The 20465-nt window shown below is 38.5% G+C and overlaps 1 protein-coding gene across 8 annotated transcripts in view; it reads right to left on the reverse strand.

Moving 5' to 3' along the window:
* Window positions 1-20465, reverse strand: part of Wwp1 (WW domain containing E3 ubiquitin protein ligase 1) — a 99986-nt gene that overhangs the window by 37381 nt on the left and 42140 nt on the right. For 6 of the 8 annotated variants that reach the window (XM_060386033.1, XM_060386028.1, XM_060386031.1 and 3 more), the window contains 6 exons: window positions 19548-19685; window positions 19392-19458; window positions 16908-17092; window positions 9027-9354; window positions 2156-2251; window positions 119-293 (listed from right to left, as the gene is read on the reverse strand). In XM_060386033.1, coding sequence (XP_060242016.1) covers window positions 119-293; window positions 2156-2251; window positions 9027-9354; window positions 16908-17092; window positions 19392-19458; window positions 19548-19685 — 989 coding nt within the window. The remainder of the gene's footprint in view (window positions 1-118; window positions 294-2155; window positions 2252-9026; window positions 9355-16907; window positions 17093-19391; window positions 19459-19547; window positions 19686-20465) is intronic. The other 2 variants (XM_060386034.1, XM_060386035.1) reach the window with 2 other exon arrangements.

Here is a 20465-nt window from a genome sequence, read left to right on the forward strand (position 1 = left end):
TTAAAGATTAACTAGAAATAAAATGAAGCAAACAAACCCCTGAGGTGCAGTCTACATATTTTAAAAGCCACCAAAGTAAGGGAAAGATGACATTAACCCCTTGTAATTTACTAATTACCGAATAGAGGTATCGTTGGTTGAATTGTTGCATAGCTCCCTGCAATTGATTCCGCTGAGACTGCCACTGCTCAAAATTTCGTACAGATTCCATGGTAGGTCGCTGCCAGGTTGTTGTTCTGGTATTATGATCCACATAATAAACTCTTCCACGATCATCTACTCTTCTTTCCCAGCTACCACAAATAAGCAATATAAAGGAAGTAATGAGTAATTTGATAAATTAAAACATGAATATGTTTACTTTATATATTTACCTATTGACACTGCTAGGAATAGAGCCGAGGCCACTGAGCATGTTAGACAAGTTCTCTCTCTACCTGCTGAGCTACATCCCAGTTCTTGGTCTTTCGAGACAATCTTGTGTCAAAAGCTATGGAGACCACACTGGTCTTGTACTCTCCACGGGCCCAGCTGGCTTTCAACCCATAATCCTCTCCCTCCCAAGGAAATATGCAATCATGTCTGGATATTTTTATTCTTTAAAACAGCATATAAATCTATGAAGCATTTATCTTTGCTAAATTTCTTTGCTATTCTATCACAGACTTATTCTTGTTTCTGCTTAAGAAACAGCTTTCTGCCATGTCATCAGAAGAAACTTACCCATCTTTTCTGTTGCAGGGTATCTGATCCCATTGTGAACCCCAAAATTGTGAACTGTCAATCTCTGTTTCTTGTTTGGTATGGTTGAGCCCTATCATACACTTTAATCCAAGAATTTTCTGTTTATTGTAAACAGGTAATTATAGTGTGGTTCAGCCAGCTCTAGCACACACCTTTAATCCAAGAGCTTGATGCCCATAGAATTTATTAAGTTAACCCTCAGTCAAGAGGGGAGCAAGAAACCAGCTGACAGGGTTTAAAGAGAGGGATAGACATTGAGTTGAGGGGCATTTAAGACAGCGTGTAGAAGAAGCAGAGATTTTAGCTCAAGCTCTGGCTTTAGCTTAGGCTTCAGCTCCTCAGCTCCCGGGCTTTTGGGGCTTTAAGGTAGCAAGTCTTTGGCCTTGGGTATTTTTTTGGCCTTTTCCTCCTGTGCTGTTAGTTGAGCTCGCGAGGCTTTTGGGGTTTTTCCATCTAGACCTTAGCTGAGAAGGAAGGTCAGCTGAGTGCTTTCTCTGCCTTTCTGAGCTAGCAGGTTTTCACCCAAGCATCTGGCTCCTTAGTCTTTATGGGTAAAATAGAACGGTTGGGATTTTAATTTTTATAAAACAACACTTTTCAGTTTCATTTCCCAGAATCCTTCAAAGGCCTCATATTAGAGGCAAACCAGTGAGCTGCTGATCCCAAGTGTGCCATGCATGTCACTCTGCCATGCCATTTTTTTAATCTCAGAAGAGCAGATACCCTGGTTTTATATCTGAATTCTACAGGCTCCAAGGTTTTGCTCACTGCCTATAATTTTCCAACAACTGGAATCTATTAAGCCATTCTTTGTCATTAAATTTACTATGACTACCTAAGAATCCTTTCAGGAATCAATTTAGAATTTTTTCAAATTTATTAGGTGTAACAAAAATGTGTGATTCTTCATAAACAATGCACATTATATAATTCATGAGATTTAATAATATATGAGGTAGTAGATATGATCCAAAAATATGATCTACAAGTTTTATTACATGTAAGCTCAAATTACATCATAGCAAAAATTATAAAGAGTTTTAATAAGCAAAAACATACTAAAGTTCCTGCTATTATACTCTCTCAAGGTCAATGATAAACTGATCTTCCTTTGCTTCTTAAAATACTTTTTACAAACTGTATTGATAGATAATTGAATACTATTGAATTCCCCTCAAACACAGTCCCCATCTTGGAATACATTTCCTTCAAGCTTTTGACAATCGAGTCCCTGGTTTTTCAGATCATTGTGATTTTTTTTTTTTTTTTTTTTAATGAAAGAAAGAACTCAGTACTTGTTCTTCTGGTATTAATAACTTAACACTGGCAAACATAGATGTGGTGTTCAAATAAATTTAAAATTTACACGCGATAAAAACATAACTAAAGACACATAAGAATGCTTTATTACCCTGGAGGCAAAGGCTGTGGTCTCTCCCATGTAGTAGTTCGAGTATTATGATCTACGTAATAGGTTCTACCATGAGGATCTTTTCTCTGTTCCCACCTATAATAAAAGTACAAAAACAGAAATAAAAAACCAAAACATTTGGAAAGTTAAAATGTTCTAAAAACAGGAACATTATAAAAAGGCTTTATACTTAATACTTTATACTTAAACACTTAAGGTAAATTTGTTTCCAGCTTCTGCTTTTGTTCTGACAAGTGTGTTGTCATCATCAACATAAAATTTGCCTTGTTTTGCCATTTAAAAAATCTCTAGGAGATAGAGCGATGGCTCAGCAGTGAAGGGCACAGGTGGAGGACCTGGGTTTGACTCTCAACACCAACATGATAGCGCAGAGGCATCTGTAACTCCAGTTCCAGGAAAGGCCACACTCAGTTCTGCCTCCACTGATACTGCATGCATGTGCTGCACAGATTCACATGCACGCAAAAAACTCATGCACATAAAGCAAAAATAAATCACGTTTAAAAAAGTCTCTGGACTTACCTTGGGATAAACTTTGGTGGGGACATGAGGACACACATTAAAGTGTTCACACTGAATAATTTAAAACTAGTTCTCTCTTCACTTGCTATCGGGAGTTTTGGTAAGTCTTTTCTCCAAGGGAAAATTTGCCTATCATACTTGAGTTTTCTTGTCATTTTATTATGGGTCTCTCTTTTTTTTTCTGAAGCTTTGGTTTTTGGAATCTGTAACTAATGAATCAACTTGATTCATATGTTATACATTTACCTTTTTGTTGTATTTGCTGGCAAATTTCTTTACCTTTATCAATTAGAGCTTCCACTGAACTCAGGAGCATTTTTTGTTTGTTTGTTTCATACCTGGCTATGCTTGTGACATCTATTCTTTTTCTTTTCTTTTCCAATTTATTTATTTATTTTTAGTTTATTAATTACACTTTATTCACTTTGTATCCCCCTGTAGCTCCCTCCCTCCTCCCCTCTCAATCCCTCCCTTCCTCCCCCTTCTCCACGCATGCCCCTCCCCAAGTCCACTGATAGGGGAGGTCTTTTTTCCTTCCTTTTGATCCTAGGCTATTAGGTCTGCTCTTTGATCACCTCACCCTGAGTGGGGAGCAGCCTTACCAGGCCACAGAGGAAGACAATGCAGCCACTCCTAGTGACATCTATTCTTAACCTTTAACAATATCAATACAGTCTCTTTTCTTTAAGGATTATTTTATTTACTTACTTTTTAAATTTTATCAGTATTGTTATCATACTGTGTGTGAGCCACTGGATACCCACGGAAGTCAGAACAGAGCTTGTGAGAGTTAGTTCTTTCCTACCACTAGGTAGATCTTAGGGACTGCAGGTTGCCAGGCTTGTGGCAGGCATCTTTACCCACAGAACCATCTCTTACACCGTCAAGTGGCATTTTCTACACTGACTGTTTTTGTCCCCTTTTCACATTACAAGGTTTCCCTCAGATGTTTAATGAGCAGGTTCTAAAACAGGGCTTATGGTTTATAGTATTAATTGAAGGCTGATATGATAGAGCAGATCAACCATATAGTATAGCAGCTTTGTTACAAAACACGTTACTTATAGTCTTTGTGGTAAGCAGGTGCAGGGTATCTTGACTAGAAGTCACTTCCAATTTCCTGGGTAAAAAAACAAAGTGTTAGTTCTCACTATAGGATTTCTCTGAGAAAGGCAGGACGGATGTCTGAAGCGTCATTAGCCTCCTTAGTTCTCATCCATGCTGACAGAGAAAAACACTTTCCATGTCCCTGGTTCTGCCAGAAAGGAAGCCCTACACAGAGCAGCAGGCCTGGTTCTGGGGAGTAAGAACAGACAGGTCCTTTCTTAAAGCTCTTGTTTCTCTTTCCCTTTTGCTGTACTGGGACTTAGCCTAGGGCCTTGAAACATAAGTGTTCTACCACTGAACTATGTAGATCTCTAACCTCTTTAAAAATTTGTATTTTGACTGAATCTAAGTTGGCTAGGCAGGTCACAACATCTAATCTTCATGCCTTAGCCTTCCCAGTAGATGGGACTAGCAAGCCTGTGCCACCAAGCCCAGCTTTAAACTGACCTGAGTCATCATCTTCAGGATCACATGTCATGCTGACCCTTCTACAACACCCTGTGTGCACATGGAGCTTTCTTGCCAACAGCTCTGGATTTGGTTCTTTTGGAGTGCTATGTCAGGCACCACTCCAAAGTCAGCCTCCAATAAAAGCTTCAATGCCAGTTCCTGAGTACACTAAGGTGAAATATCTTGCCATTTCCTTGATCTCTGATTATCAGACATCTCAAGATAACATGTATATAGTTTTAAACTGCCAAATTAGGAATACTTAAGATTTTTAGCCAGTGTGAAAACTTTCAATGCTTCTGTGAAATGATTTGCTCTCCATTGCCTTAACTTTGGATCATTTTATGTAGAGATAAGTAACTGACCTGTGCATAGGTCTGGGAAATCTGGAAAGTGTGCTAGTATTTCTGTTACTTCTCCAGAGAGATTAACAATAAGTTCTGGAAACTGGAAAGATGGCTCAGTGATTAAGAGCACTGACTTTTCTTCCAAAAGACCCAGGTTCAAATCACAGTACCCACATGGCAGTTCACAAATGTCTGTAACTCCAAGGTCAGACACCCTCACACAGATATATATGCAAGTAAAATATTAATGCACATAAAATAAAATAAATAAATTCTGGATCCCTTCTTGCCCCCAAATAGTACTATACTTAAGCACCATATTAATGGTATATCGAAAGGAATGATGAATGATAATAATAATAATAATAATAATAATAATAATAAATGTAGAGTGAAGGACCAACCTCCAGGAAATGAAAGAGTTCTACTGAGCCTCTCATCAGCCAATTATTTAGACCTGCATATATATCTACTTATATAACATAGTCTGGTCAACCCCACTCTACCACTCTTTTTAAAAAAAATATTATTTAAATGCATGTTGTTTGTGTCTGCAGGCATATATATGTGCACATGTGTGCAGGCATCCAAACTGACCAGAATGTCATGGTGACACTATCTGCTGGATGATCTGAAGCTGGAGCTACACAGGCGGTTGTGCGATGCCTGTTGTGAGTGCTAGAAATTGAACTTGGGTCCTCTGGAAGAGCACAAGCTCTCATAACCACTGAACCCATCTCTCCAACCACTTGACCCAAAATCCACTTAATTTTTTTTACATTTACTTGTTTGTTGTATGTGTGTTTCTGCAGGCACGAATGTGAGCCTTTACGCATCTTGTCCACATAGTGCTTTAGTGCATGGGTATAACTAGTAGACTATCACTGGAAGTCATGCAGACAAAGCCAAGGTATCCTTCATTACCTTACCCTAGCCCAAGTGCCTCCATTTTCATTGATGAACACCTCCTCTAATCACCAGCTGTAGAGTTTACTCTAGGCAACTCTCAGATCCCACTGTAGAATCTTATTCCTAAAATGGCAGTTCAGCCAGTTGCCTCCCCTTGGCCCCACTGACAGGGGAGGAAAAAGAAGTCTACTAAGATCTATGATTCTCTGGACAGTTATTGAAGTTGGTCAGGCTCCCCTATGCATCAGGAGCTCTCTTATTTGAGAATGTCATCTGCAAGGGGCAGAGAAGGCAACTGAGATCCAGCACAGTCATAGTATAAAGTATTCTACCTTGGGTAGAGGGGCTGAGGCAGGAGAGGCATGGTATCTTTTCTATGCCATATACAATACTTGAATAATATTCTTAATTTTGCCTCCTGGCCCACAAATATGAAGCTATTTAATATTTAGCACTTTACTGGTTTGCCCCTGATGCAGTACATAGAATGTAGAGAATTGTAAAGAAAACATTCAAATGTAGTCCTTGTGGAACACAAATTAGTTTAAGAAAGATGGACTCTATTGAGAACACAGTGATTAAATTCAGACCTTCTAGCTGCTTTTCCACTCTGCCCTAACACAGCGACACCCGTCTGCTGCCTCTCTGCCGCCTCTCCCTCTGCTATAGAAAGAAGCACAGGCCACATCACTGATGCACTATATCCTCACCTTGGGGGCCAAGGAAGGACGCTATGTGTTCACAGCCAAGTAGGGCTACGTAATCAGTAAATTACCAAAGATGGGAGACAAAAAACAAAGCTTTCTGAAGGAGATGTAGAGGATAATTTCTGCAAGAAACACTGTGCAGAAGGCAGCAAATAATTCACAGCAAGTTCTGCTCTACACATAAGGTGCAAAAACTAAAATGATAGGATCTACCTGGGAAGCACATGAAGATCACAGTCTGAAACCATAATTATATGGTGGTAAAAACAGCTGAGCAAGTAAAAAGCACTAAGAAAATAACAGTTTTAAAAGCAGGAAAGAAGTCAGAACACAATACTGTAATGAGCAATCAAATGAATAAGGTAAATCAGAGCCCTCTAGGGTAGTTTCAAAGGCTACAAGTCAGCATTCTAATTACCGTACACTGTACTGAAGAGTGTTGTGGTGATCTGAACGAGAATGGCCCCACTAGCTCATATTTCTAAATGCTGGAACTGTTTGTAAGGTTTGGGAGGTGTGGCCTTGCTGGAGGAGGTGCATCACTGGGGATGGGCTTTGAGGTTTCAAAAGCTCACAGGAGGCTCAGGCTCTTTCTTTTGCTGTCCACTGCTTGTGGATCAGATGTGAGCGTTCAACTACTGCTCCCAGATAATGCCTGTCTACTGCTATGCTCCCCACCACAATGGTCATAGACTAACTCTCTGAAACTGTAGGGAAACCCCTAATTGAATGCTTTCTTTTACACGTTGCCTTGGCCATGTGTCTCTTCACGACAGTAGAACAATAACTAAGACAAGTGTCCTATTTTTATCATAGCACTTTCAAACTATATTGTACATACTTGGTATCAAGTCTAAAGCTGTGTCTTGAGGTAGAGAGAATGAATGAATAAGTAATGATTATCATCAGATATGATAAAGTAGAGTAAGCAATATTTAAATGAAGATGAAGAATCATTCTGGAAAGAAAAGCATTGGCAGTTAAATAATCATATAAAGAAACTTAAAGGAGATTAGGAAAAAGCAGGCTTGTAACCGAGTCGTATGGAGACTGTCACCAGCATTCACTAATATTGGGAATGGATGGCTGTTATCACACAGATCATACAGACAGCTAGAGAACAGGAGTTATGACAAAGATATAGTGCTTACTACCATAGAATGTGAGCATAAAATCAAAAGGTCTTGCAGATTCACATCAGGTTTCTCTGCTCATTTCATGCAATACATATTTTGACTTGATTAAGTGATTGTTCTTAAATCTAAAAAGTAGTTTCACTGGAGCAAATAAATTGTATGAATGTTCTAACTTAGTTAAATTTTAATGATTTTTTTATTATTTTTTTCTTTATTAATTACACTTTATTCACTTTGCATCCCCCCTGTGGTTCCCTCGCTCCTCCTGTCCCAATCCCTCCCTTCCTCCACCCTCTGCATGCATGCCCCTCCCCAAGTCCACTGATAGGGGAGGACTTCTTTTCCTTCCTTCTGATCCTAGTCAAGTCTCATCAGGAGTGGCTGAATTGTCTTCTTCTGTGGCCTGGTAATGCTGCTTCCCCCTCAGGGGGTGGTAATTAAAGAGCAGGCCAATCAGTTCATGTCAGAGACAGTCCCTGTTCCTATTACAATGGAACCCACTTGGATACTGAACTGCCATGGGCTACATCTGTGCAGGGGTCTTAGGTTATCTCTATGCATGGTCCTTAGTTGTAGTATCAGTCTCAGGAAAGACCCCTGTGCTCAGATTGTTTGGTTCTGTTGCTCTCTTCGTGGAGCTCCTGTCCTCTCCAGATCTTACTGTTTCCCATTTCTTTCCTAAGATTCCCTGCACTCTGCCCAAAGGTTGCCCATAAGTCTCAGCATCTGCATTGATAGTCTGCAGGGCAGAGCCTTTCAGAGATCCTCTATGTCAGGCTCCTTACTTGTTCCCTCTTTTCTCCTCCTCCTGATGTCCATCCTTTTTGCCTTTCTGGATAGGGATTGAGCATTTTAGCAAGAGTCCTCACTCTTAATTAGTTTCTTTAGACCCTGGAAAGCAATCTGGTGCTTCCTCAGACAACTAGGAATAGCGCTTCATCAAGATCCAGCTATACCACTCCTAGGCATATACCCAAAAGAGGCTCAAGTACACAATAAGGACATTTGTTCAACCATGTTTGTAGCAGCCTTATTTGGAATAGCCAGAAGCTGGAAACAGCCCAGATGCCCCTCAGTGGAGGAATGGATACAGAAATTGTAGTACATCTACACAATGGAATATTACTCAGCAATAAAAAAACAAGGAAATCATGAAATTTGCAGGTAAATGGTAGGATCTGGAAAAGATCATCCTGAGTGAGCTATCCCAGAAGCAGAAAGATGCACACGGTATGTACTCACTCATATAGACAATATAATATAGGATAAACCTACTAAAGTCTGTACACCTAAAGAAACTGTTTTTATTATTCTTAATTACGTGTATGTGTGTGTCAGTGTGGGTGTGTGGGTATGTATGCACATGAGTGCAGATGCCCAGAGAGGTAAGAGACATGGTTTTCTGGAGCTGAGTTCTGCACCTCCCGACACGGATACTGAGAACGGAACTTGAGCCCCCTGCAAGAACGATATGCACCTTTTTAATTAATTCTTTCAGTATGCACTTCTAACTGCGGAGCTACCTCTCCAGCCACTACCTCTCCAGCCACTACCTCTCCAGCCTCTAGGCTTCATTTTTTTAAAAATTCATATAAATATTCAATAGTCACACTTCATCATAAAATTTCTACTTAAACAGAAGTCAAACATTAAAAGCATTTTCTTGACATACCCTGATGGCAAAGATTCTGTGTTGGAATTTCCAGACTGTGGCCTCAGAGGTTCTGCACACCCTTCTGGCTGCCTTAATTTGTCAAAAACAGAATTATTTCTGGAATCCGAGTCAGGGTCTATGAGGCTCTGAGTTTCTGGTCCCGCTTCTGCACTGGTAGAGGGAATACATTCACTGTGTTCTGAGGACGCCGGGGGTTCTTGTACAGAAGGCTCTTGAACGGTGGTGCTAGTGCAGTTGGAAGCTGAGGTGGTATCTTCAGATGGTAGTGGAGTGCCCATGCTGGAAGTACTGTCAGCTAGGACAGATGAAGATGATTCTCCATTAACTACAAGGGGAAAATAGCAAAATGGCCTATGACCCAATTACCTAATCAATTTACTACAATTCTTTAATGCCTACTCAAACTGAGCAATGTACAGATACTGAAGAGCATAAAATAACAAGAGATGTCTTTGGAATCAAGTTTTAGGAATACAATGAGTAAATACTAAAAACTAAGAATAAATTGGTAAATGATAAAAATTTTAGTATACATACTAATAACTAACTTCAGGAAAAAGACAACATACAACATTAGGATAATAGATGTTTTACCTCCAAATTATCAACTTTAAGTCTATCTCATATGTAAGTGGTAGTTAAGTCTCAAAACAAAACAAAAAACTGACATTCTTTTGTCCAGTAAGAAATACATGATTCCATTAATTCTTACAATAGTAGCATAGAGGACTATTAAAAAAAAATCCCAACAGTCTATTCTAAACTTTTTTCCTTAACTTTTTGAGATGCCTCACTGATTTGCCCATGTCTTAAACTTGATCTCCTCCTGACTCAGCCACCTGAGTAGCTGGGATTGCAGGCACACTGCCAAGCCCAGCTTCATGCTACATTTACAGAAGAAATAACTTCCTGCTAAGATTTACTGGCAGTATCAATGCAGGTGTGATCTCTACAAGGCAGGAAGATGCAGAAGAGTTCTCAGTACTTCCCGGCACGTATTTGTGCTGCTACAGAAGGGAGACTTCTATTGACAAGGCAGCATGTGAGCTTGCTACTTAAAACAAAAGTCTCTGCATTTTTATGTTTCCTATTGGAGGAAACATCAGTGTACTATTTCAATTAACGTCCACCTTGAGACATTCCAGAACCATGAATTGCCCCTGAAACAATCCATGGATTCTATCCATGTGGGGGAACTGATCACGGCCAGGAAAACCTTGTTTTCTCTGAGGTGGTGGCCTGGTCAACAAGCAGGGGAGCTAGGACACGAGTAGGCTTTACAGGAGTGTTTGATCACCAGTGTGTACTGCATAGGTCCCACCCACACCACTCCCAAATAGCTGAATAGCCTCCAAGTAAATCCACAAATGGCCCTGGAAACCCAAAAGTGCTGCTGTGTCCAGCATTAGCTCAGTCCTTGGCATGCACAGAGCAAAGTTCTCTGCTGTGAACCTCTGCTCAGTAGGTCTCGCACCCGGAACCCCCTACTGACTAGCAGGACAGCTGGGACAAGAAGAGCTGCTTCAGCCTGAGACCACTGCGCTGGCTGCATGGCGACAGCAGAAAAGTGAGAGGGCGGAGTGTGACACTTAGTTGTTCTCTTTTTGTTGCTGTCTGTTTGTTTGTTTTTCAGGAGAAATTTATAAAGAACTGTCTAGAAATCTGAATTTAAACTTATTGCCCAATGACTTTATGACTAGAAAGTTGGAAAAACCACGACAAGATTTGTAAAGAATAACAAAATTACTGTTTTTCTGAGTAAAGTCAGAAATACACAGAACTTTGTCACAATCAGTCTGAAATGTACTAGGCAAATGAATACACTTTAAATAACCAATCATAGTTGAAATGGAATGGTAACAGAAGAAATGTTTTCCTCAAACAAGGAGTGAACAAGGTTTGATAAAGTTCTTTAAGCTTTATGGATAATTCTTGCGTTATTTTAACTGTTACATTCCATTAGGAGGGAAAAAAAGCTTTCCAATCCATAGAAAACATTATCCCTAAAACCATAGGCCAGTATGATGCATAATCAAAGATAATGCAATATTAGCAAATTGTGTTAGAATGTATCATGGTAACAAGCAAAGGATAAAAGTAATATGATTATTTTTAATACTGGTTAAGAAGTATTTGATAAAATACTAACGATTAAGTAAAGATGATCATAATTACTATTCCAATTCAATATTGCTGAATATACTTAATAACTAAGACTGGAAAATCAAAAACACTGAAAACAGTAAAACTCATGTATAAAGGAGATTATTTAAACACACATGATAAGTAACCAGAAATTAGAACTAATAAATTAAATACAAATACAGTATATTGGCAGAATGAAGAGTCTTAAGTTCAGCGTCAAGATTATATTCAAGGTCTCTAATGAAAAAAAAAGCAAAAAAATACTGAGAGTTGGTGTCTGGTGTTGGTTTGTTTCTTTTTACTCTAGGCAGGCCTAGGAATTGTAATCCCATCAAGTGTTTGGGATTACAGGTATGCACTGTCATGGCATACACTAAGAGGTATATATAAAAACAAAATTACTAGAAATAGATAAAAAATATCTTTAGGTGAGAAGATTGTAAGCTATAACTCTGCTTAAATAGAAACACTGGTAAGAATGAAGTACAACAGAAATTCTCATTCCTTGTTGGTAGAAATGCACAACACAGTCCTCTACTAAACTGTCATACACTCTACTGATCTCACTCGTCAGCCCAAATGAGTTCAAAGCTTATGACCACACTGAAAGCCTGTACACAAATGTGGACTGAATCTTTATTCCCAATTTCTTACAACTCCAGAGACAAGGCTTCTTCAACAGGCTACTGGAAAAACAAATGGTGGTACAACAATAAAGACAAAGAATAAAATTCATAAAGACACTGAAGAACCTAGGGTGTATACACATTGCTAAGTGAAAAGATGGTTGCGTACTCCATAATTCTAACTACCAGAACTTCAGGAAATGGAAAAAATATAGAGACAGCACAATGGCTAGTGGTTCTTGAGTGATGGCAGAGAGAAAATGAAGGGGATTCCTAGAGTAGTCAGACTCTTCAGTACAGAACTGTAATGGTAATATGCACTTCTTAAAACCCACATAACTAGAAAAGAAGCTTAATTAAATTCTACATTTCTGTCTTTCTGTGTTTCTATCTGATACTGCTTACAAAGTGATAGTTTCTAATTATATTTATAACTCATTATCATCTTCATTGTTAAATTACTGGTAGAATGTATACATAAACACACACGCACACGTACGTACACACACACACACACACACACACACACACACACACACACACTCACACACATTCTGGCCAGGAACAGTTTATTCATAATGGTTTGCTGGTTATAACAAATATACCAAATGCAAGATGTCCCTGGGAAGCTCTCCATACAATAGGAGGGGCAGACACATGGGAACTCCAAGTTGTTCACACCTCAAGTTCCGGACTCAAGAGATCTTCCCGCTGTCCTCATCCAAGAAGCTGGTCTCCAAGCATGTGATACCTGCCTCCAGTTTGATTTGGCTTAACAAACATATCTTTAATCATTTTCAGCCAATAAGACTTTGTGGTTACAATATTTTTCAAATAAAATAGAAAAAAAAGATAGAAATACTAAAGTATTTGAATTCTACTTGTTACGGCTTTGTTATGGTTTGAGTGTGTATATATAACATTTTTGGAGAGAGAAGCAATTAGGTCATTGGATCTGCTGCCCTCAGAAGGACTGAGGGAGTTCTCACAGGACATCATGTGAGTGCCTAAGAAATCGAGCTGTTACAAAACACTAAATCTTACTTCTAGTCATTCTTTGACTTCCTGTCCTACCAGGTGATCTTTCCCTTTCATCTATATATTCCAGCCATGGTAACATCCAACATGAGGTCCTTACCACAGGTCCAAAGGAACGGAATTATTTTGAACACTCAGACTGCAAAGTGGAGAACTAAAGTAGTAAACTAAATCATTCTCTTATTTTTCTTCTCTTCCTACCTCGACACCCACACACATACAGGGTGTCCACGAATAGCTGTGGCTGGCCTGGGACTTACTATATAGACAATTCAAGGCTGGCCTTGAATTCATAGTGGCTCCCAAGTGAACTCTCAAGTGCTAAAATTAAAGTATCTCTCTTTTCTTATTTTTATTTGTAAGATTTTTGAAAATTTTGTTATTTTAACATAAATAGATCTTGATACCATTTTATTACTTTAAAAAGTACAACATGAAAAAAATTGTTTGTCTATGCAATTTCTTTAAGGCAATCTATTTTAGAGTGGATATGGCTATAAAGGGAAAGACTGTAAGGAAGCCTGTAAGGATGGCCCGGCTCTATATAAGATTATAATGGTAGTTAGATGAACCACATTAGTGAAGATATTAAGCATTCTCGCACAAAGCAAGTAGGCAGAATTGCTTACAGCGACAAACTCTGGGCTTGTATCCGTGCCAGTTTCCTGAATGGTAACTTACTATACTTTTACATAGACCTAGCAGCGCTAGAGGCCAGTACACAGGACTTCCCACACATTTCTCTGCAGTTTTCTCAGTATTTATAATGTTTAATAAAAAGTGGGGAGAAGTATAATACACCTATAGAATCGGTTTGTAGGATGTAACATCACACATATTTTATTAATAAGTAATGACACATTATAAGTAAAGTCACGTTATACCAGAAGTTAAAGAGAGGATTAAAGTGGAAAGGTATACAGTATTTTTCTTAAATACCACTTTCCAAGAACTACGGTAGATATTTTTTTATTATCTCATTTAACTTTTATAACTGAGTTACAAGACAATTATGAATATCGTCACCTTTTATACATAGAGATGTTAACTTTGAGGATATTTTTGTCACATTAGCAGGTCAAATCTACTCTTTTCAGATTTAGTCTATTCACCGTCTCGTTTTCTCACTGTAATCTATGATAAATATTTATGGCAATTAAGCTTCTCAAATGAGTCTTCTTAATCAAGAGGGAGAAAAGGTCTTCATGTACAATACTACCTCTGGTGGGAAGTTACCATTTCTCTAAACTCCTTAGTATGGGCCACATATATTATCTGAAATCCTTGGAGACAATGCATTCCAGAATTCATGCTTTGGAATTTAGAACAGTTATATGGCATATGCATTACATACCACACCAATGCCAAGTGAGAAGACAATCATGATGTGAATTACGAATAGCATCTTGCCAGTTCTATAATATTGCTATCAAATGAATTTAGAAAGTACACATATCCACACACATACAAGTAAATCCACGCATCTTTAGTGATTTCAGAAGCTTTGAGTTACAGGTATATTAGTGCACTTTTCGATACTAAAATGGAATTTAAGACTCTTCTTAGAGAAAAGAGGTTACTGAGCTCACAGCTCAAGAGCTTCAACAGTATCCACCAGCACCAGCAGGCCCTAGCAGAGTTGGTGGTGAACAGGAGAGCGGGTGGAGCTCTACATTCATCGTGACAATTCCATAACAAAAGCTGACTTCAGAGTCCTGAATTGAAAAAAGAAATATTAGCATTGAAGTCCAATGGTAAAGTGTTTGCCTTCTATCTATAAGTACCTGTGGCAAACTCAGCACCCACCTCCTCAAAAAGGGTGGGGAAGACTACTTGGGACCTTCACCTTAACAGGACAGGGAATGCCCATCTCGTGAAAATATATGTGAATTAATTCTATCAGTAAGGAATAAGCTATCACAGGAAGACATCATCTCAGTGGTTGCTACCAACACAAAAGGTTCTAGAAGCCTTTAAACCCTTTAAACCAAACAGAGTGAGGGCGGTTATAATATTTTGTAGGGAATCACAGCAGGTGGGAAGCCTCTCAGTGTAAGAGAGAAGCATCACCCTTAGGAGATGCTGCAGTAACTAAATGTGAACAAGAGGTATAAAGTTGCAAGCCACAGAGCTGAATATTAATTCCTGTGGCCACTATACACTTCAATTCCTTCAGAGCAATGGAAAATACCAGTGCATTTCCCAAAGAGTGACAGTAAGAGTAGCTCGTAGGTGGATATTCGGTATTTAGAAAACAGACTTCCACAGCTTTCTTTATAATTTCACAAATGTCAGGGCATTTTTTGTGATGGAATTTGCTTTTCTTGTTTCTTATGTATGTGTTTTATTTCAACCTGAAATTTCTGGTAAAGACATGTAAGAATGTGAAAAATAAACTTATCCCCAATAGAGAGAGTATATAAAATTCCAACAAGCTACAAAGTATACACAAAAGATTCTACAGTGCTAACTTTACAAAGACTGATTCTTTCCTGTTTCCTCAACATCTGAATATGGCCAAAGGTAAAACATGCAATAGCTTACGGGTAGTGAACACTTTACTTAATTTATTCACACAGCTGTTTCAGAAATAAGAGGAAACTATTCAGATTTCATATATTTAACTGGCCTTTCTGAAGTGACCTTTCCACATTTTTATCATCTGATTTTTTTCATGAATAAAGAATTGACTTAATTATTGGTTGTGACATCTAATTACTGCAAGAAATGATGCCACTTTGTTCAACTTCTGAATCCAGCTACAGCAACGTAAAGCACCCAGCTTGGTAATATGTGAGCAAACAGGCTTAGGCCTTTTGTTTTGTCGCTTTACTTTTATAATCTATTGGAAGAGTTCATGAAGAAATAACTGTTAGGATGTAAATTTAAAAAGATTGTTTTGCTTTGTTTTTTTCTATGAATAGCTACTAATTAAACTAAAAAGCATTTTAATTTAAATCTCATTAGACCCAGGCCTTATTGTACACAAGTTTGGCCTTCAGACAAACGTCTCTTCTGCCTTGATAGAAAAGAACTAATCTTTCTGTATCTATTTTCTCAGTATATATTTAAGGCTGTATATATTTAAGACTGCAAATTCTAATTTTTAAATTGGCCCAAAATGAAGCTGAGTGTTCGAATGTATTATTTGTCTAAGTATAGGATGAGTTTTAAAAATATTAATGTCGAGAATTACATACAGTGTATATTAATCATACTTGCCTCCTACTCTTCTCAAATCTAACACTCTCTTTCTACTTCCTCCAACTTTATGCCCTTTTTTTTTCTTTTTAACAATAACCCACTGAGTCCAATTTGTACTTCTCATAATCCTCATGGATGTGGGGCTATACCCTTAAAGAAAACTGACTCTCTAGAAGCCATCAACTGTCAATAATTCTCTAGGGGCAGGACCTCATGAGGCCCGCTCCCTTCACAAGAAGGATTTTACTTGGTTTTTACTACCATGTCATAGCACTCTTCTCTTATGAAAGAAAACAACGACGTTCCCTGTTGTCCCGGTCTTCTTGGAAGTACAGAGCATGGTATATTCTCAGACAAATCAAAAAACATCATAAAGTCTTCCTTGGGCATTTCTTCCACAGCAGTGTATTCTCCCTTTGGGAAATATGAAACCTTCTGCCAGCTCTACCAAATCACAGCACACACTTCTAACACGTTAGCTAAGGGGGAATTCATATTCTGAAGACGGACTAAAGAAACCATTCACTAATAACTGTTAGTAACAAATCAATGAAGTCACTCAAGTTCTTTCAACAATATACTTCGTCACTAATTAAACAGTAACTTGTAGTCAAATACCCAAGAATCTTACATCATATTAGCCCTTGCTTAGTAAAATGTTATCATTTCTCCACTGTTTTTTGGCACACCTTCTTAAATAATCCAGAAGATTTTAAACTTAGAGAAAATTTCAAGTACCATAATTTTATACTTTATATTACAGAATAGAAGATTAAGAATGATAACAAAATAAAGAAAGTGGAGTCATAAATACATAAATCTCTTTCATTTTCACTCAAACACTGTGACAGACAGTCAAGGTTACCCGTGTCACTGGTGGGCTCAGATGTGAGTGGTTTTGCAGTTGGAGTATTTTTGGGTCTGGCAGCAACCTGAGACGGGGATGAAGGTGTGTTTTCTCCATTAACGACATGTGAACAGCATGAGTTGGGAACAACAGTATTTGTTGATACATGATTATCAATTCCAATAGTACCTTCAGCAGCCAACCTTTAAAAAGAAAAGCAGATTCTTACTTCAATGAGTTAAATACAATAAAATAATTTTTCAGCAAAGTTTACATTAAAAAAATTACTGACTTTCTAACGTTCATGTGGGATGCTAGAACAAAGAACAAAAACACCGCCTGCTGTTACCAGATTAAACTACACGACCTCAGCTGTCAGTGTCCACACCAGCACACACAGGAAGTGCTGAGTGTGTCAAGGCTTCAAGTCTATTCAAATTGTGTATTTAAATAAGGCTACTTTAAGTGCTCTGAAAGTAGCTTCAAAGGCTCATGAAATTATATGACGTGACCAAAAACTAAATCTAAACTTGGAATTGCATTTAATAGTAAAGACAGGTAAAGTCTGAACAAACTTTCCAAGTAATTCTGATGTATGTATTATTCCTCAGCCATCCAGGATCAATTTTCTAACAGTATAAGTGAGAGAAGCCCTTTGAAAGTCTTCCGGTACCATATAACTCAATTTTTTTAATTTGTTTATATTTTTATATTAATTACAGTTTATTCACTTTGTACCCTAGCTGTTTCCCTCTTCCTCATCTCCTCCAAATCCTACCCTCCCTCCCTCATCTCTTCCCATACCCCTTCCCCAGTCCATTGATAGGGGAAGTCCTCCTCCCTTCCCTCTGACCCTAGCCTATCTGGTCTCATCAGGACTGGCTGCATTGTCTTCCTCTGTGGCCTGGTAAGGCTGCTCCCCCCTCAGGTAGAGGTGATCAGAGAGCCAGCCACTGAGTTCATGCAGGTGACTCAATTTTAAAAACAAGATGTACTATCATAAAATAAAACAATAATAGTTTCAGTGGTTTTGTTTGTCTTAGGACAGACAGGTCTTCTTCAATGGGCCAGGCTAGGTTAGAGCTTGCCATGTAACTCTCGGTATCCTTGAACTTGAGGCAATTCTCTTACCTCTGCCTCTCAAGTACTGGCATTACAGGCATGAGCACCTATGTACAACACAGGATTTTTAAGGTTTTAAGTGATAGTAATTTAAACTCCCTTAAAATCTAAAATTTTACTTTAAAGAATTTAAACACATGTTACACATTAATGCACTTTAATCTATAAACTGTTTCATTGTTTCAGTCATTAGTTTTCTCAGTATAAATTATAATCTAGAGACTGTTTACTTAAGGCAAATAAGCAATTTGAAAGCATAGTTTCAAAAGCTTTTATTTAAACAATAGTAGGTGGGCTGGAGAGAGGGCTCAGCTAACTAAACGCTAGTCCCCGACCAAAAGGAAGTTCTAAGAATCAAACCAAGGTCCTTGTATAGGGGAAGCAGACACTCTCCCAAGGAGTTACACTCCTGACGCCTTTTCACAACTTCTGTCTTGGGGCAGGAGCCCACTGAACTACCTAGACTGCTATCAAACTATCAAACTTTCTGTCCTCTTGTTTCAGCTTCCCAAGTATCTCAGACTGTGAGTGTACCACAGTGTCTAGCTTGTTCAAGTGCTTTCATGAGAAGGACCCAGCAGCAATTAAGGATAATGTCATTACTGACTGTGCAGGATCAAAAAGATACTCTGTGCCCTATACTGGCATATTTTTTCAGATGCACCATGTCAATTTTATAAGTATATTTTCATATTTTGGGGCTGTAACTCCACCATACTTGAAAGATTATAAACGATCACTCCATTAACGTGGTTCAAAAGAGAGCCTCTTCTAGTCATCACAAAATGTGACCGGTGGGGAGCTTTTGAAGTAGTGGGATGAATTCTGTGACTATGATCTGTACGGCACTAATGGTGAGCTACAGGAGAATGCAAGCTCTCACACTACTGACTTGTTACCCAACAAACTGTAAACACTGACTGTGGTGAGAGTTTTTAGTAAGGGAGCTCTGCAATACTCCGCAGCATAAGTGGACAGTGGAGACGCTGCGCTGTGTAAGAGAAGCACTTCTGTTCACAGGCCAAAATGGTAGCTCCCTTGTGTGTTATATCTTAACAAAACAAAAAAACAACAACAAAAATAACTGAACCGTTTAAGTTGGGTATGATATGTAGCTGCAACCCCAGCCCCCGAGTGGTGGAAGCAGGAGGAACAGAAGTTAGAGGTCACCCAGTCACCCTCAACTGCATTGTTACATCCAAGCCAGGCTGAATACCCATCCCACCCCCACTCCATGATATAATCCTAACAATCAAGAAAGTGAAATAGGAAGATCATGGATTTGGAGTTAACGAAATATAAAGCAAATTAAAACCACAAACTTCATGCTTGGTAAATATTATCACATGTTGCCACAAATAATAAAATAAAGTACTCTACCTGGTCATTGTCCTTGTTGAAGGGTCTCCATTTTCATGTAAGGCATCACCATTCTGCTGTATTTCTACTAAACATCAGGAAAGGAAGCAAATCAGTTTTTACATATTTCTTGTCAATTTACTTTACTTAAATTAAAAACACATAAGCATGGCTTACTGGGTGAAGGTGAGCTGCGGCCGGTTGCATTTTCTTGCTCAATTGCTAATCCATCAAGTACAACTGTCAATTCACCAGTTTGCACTATGCCATTCTTGTTTTCCAAGGAAAGTTTTAATTGTTCCTTCACTTTTTCTACTAAAAAAAAAAAAAAAAAAAAAGATTCTAATTTAAAAACATTTGCTACATACAAAGACATGTTTTAGAGATACCTCAGTTAAAGAGCTGCTGTATTTCAGAACTTGACAGCTGCACTGAGAAGTAATTTCTTGCATTTAAATCTGTAGACACTGCATATTCTAAAAAGGAATAATTCCATTTGGTTGGTTTAGCAACTCTTCTTCCCAAGTTCCCCACTTTGGATATCATCTTTAACTGTCTCTGTACACTGGATAGCCTTCACAGGACAAGCTAATGCTATTTAAACAATCACAACAGCTGTATATACTTGTTCCTGAGCAGGGCACAATGTCATCCTGAGAATCAAGCATCTTACCAATTCTCTTTCTGCCACTTACTAGGCATACAAAGCTAAATTATTCGAGCTTCATTAAGCTCCTTGTTTGTCATTACAAAATGGAACAAAAACATCAAAAAATAAAGAAGGGAATTCCAAGCCCTGAGGAGAGCTGTCAGGACTTACGTTGTGACACCACACGGCACACAGCTGGCGCTCCACGCCTCCTGCACACTGTGCCACAGTTTACTGTGGGCCAGACACTTCCCAACCACCAGATCTACTTAGATGTAAATGCAAAGTCTCCTGGATTCAACTTTCACCCCACAGAATATACAGTAAACTCACTAAAAAGTGAGAAGAAGTTGTGAAGACATGTGTGGAAGAGTATAACACTTCAAATATAAAAAAGAAATATAAGGTTTTCATCTTGAAATACATTGTGGTATGGTGAATTAGTA

The sequence above is a fragment of the Meriones unguiculatus genome, chromosome 6 (assembly GCF_030254825.1).
Source record: "Meriones unguiculatus strain TT.TT164.6M chromosome 6, Bangor_MerUng_6.1, whole genome shotgun sequence".
Taxonomy (NCBI): Eukaryota; Metazoa; Chordata; class Mammalia; order Rodentia; family Muridae; genus Meriones; species Meriones unguiculatus.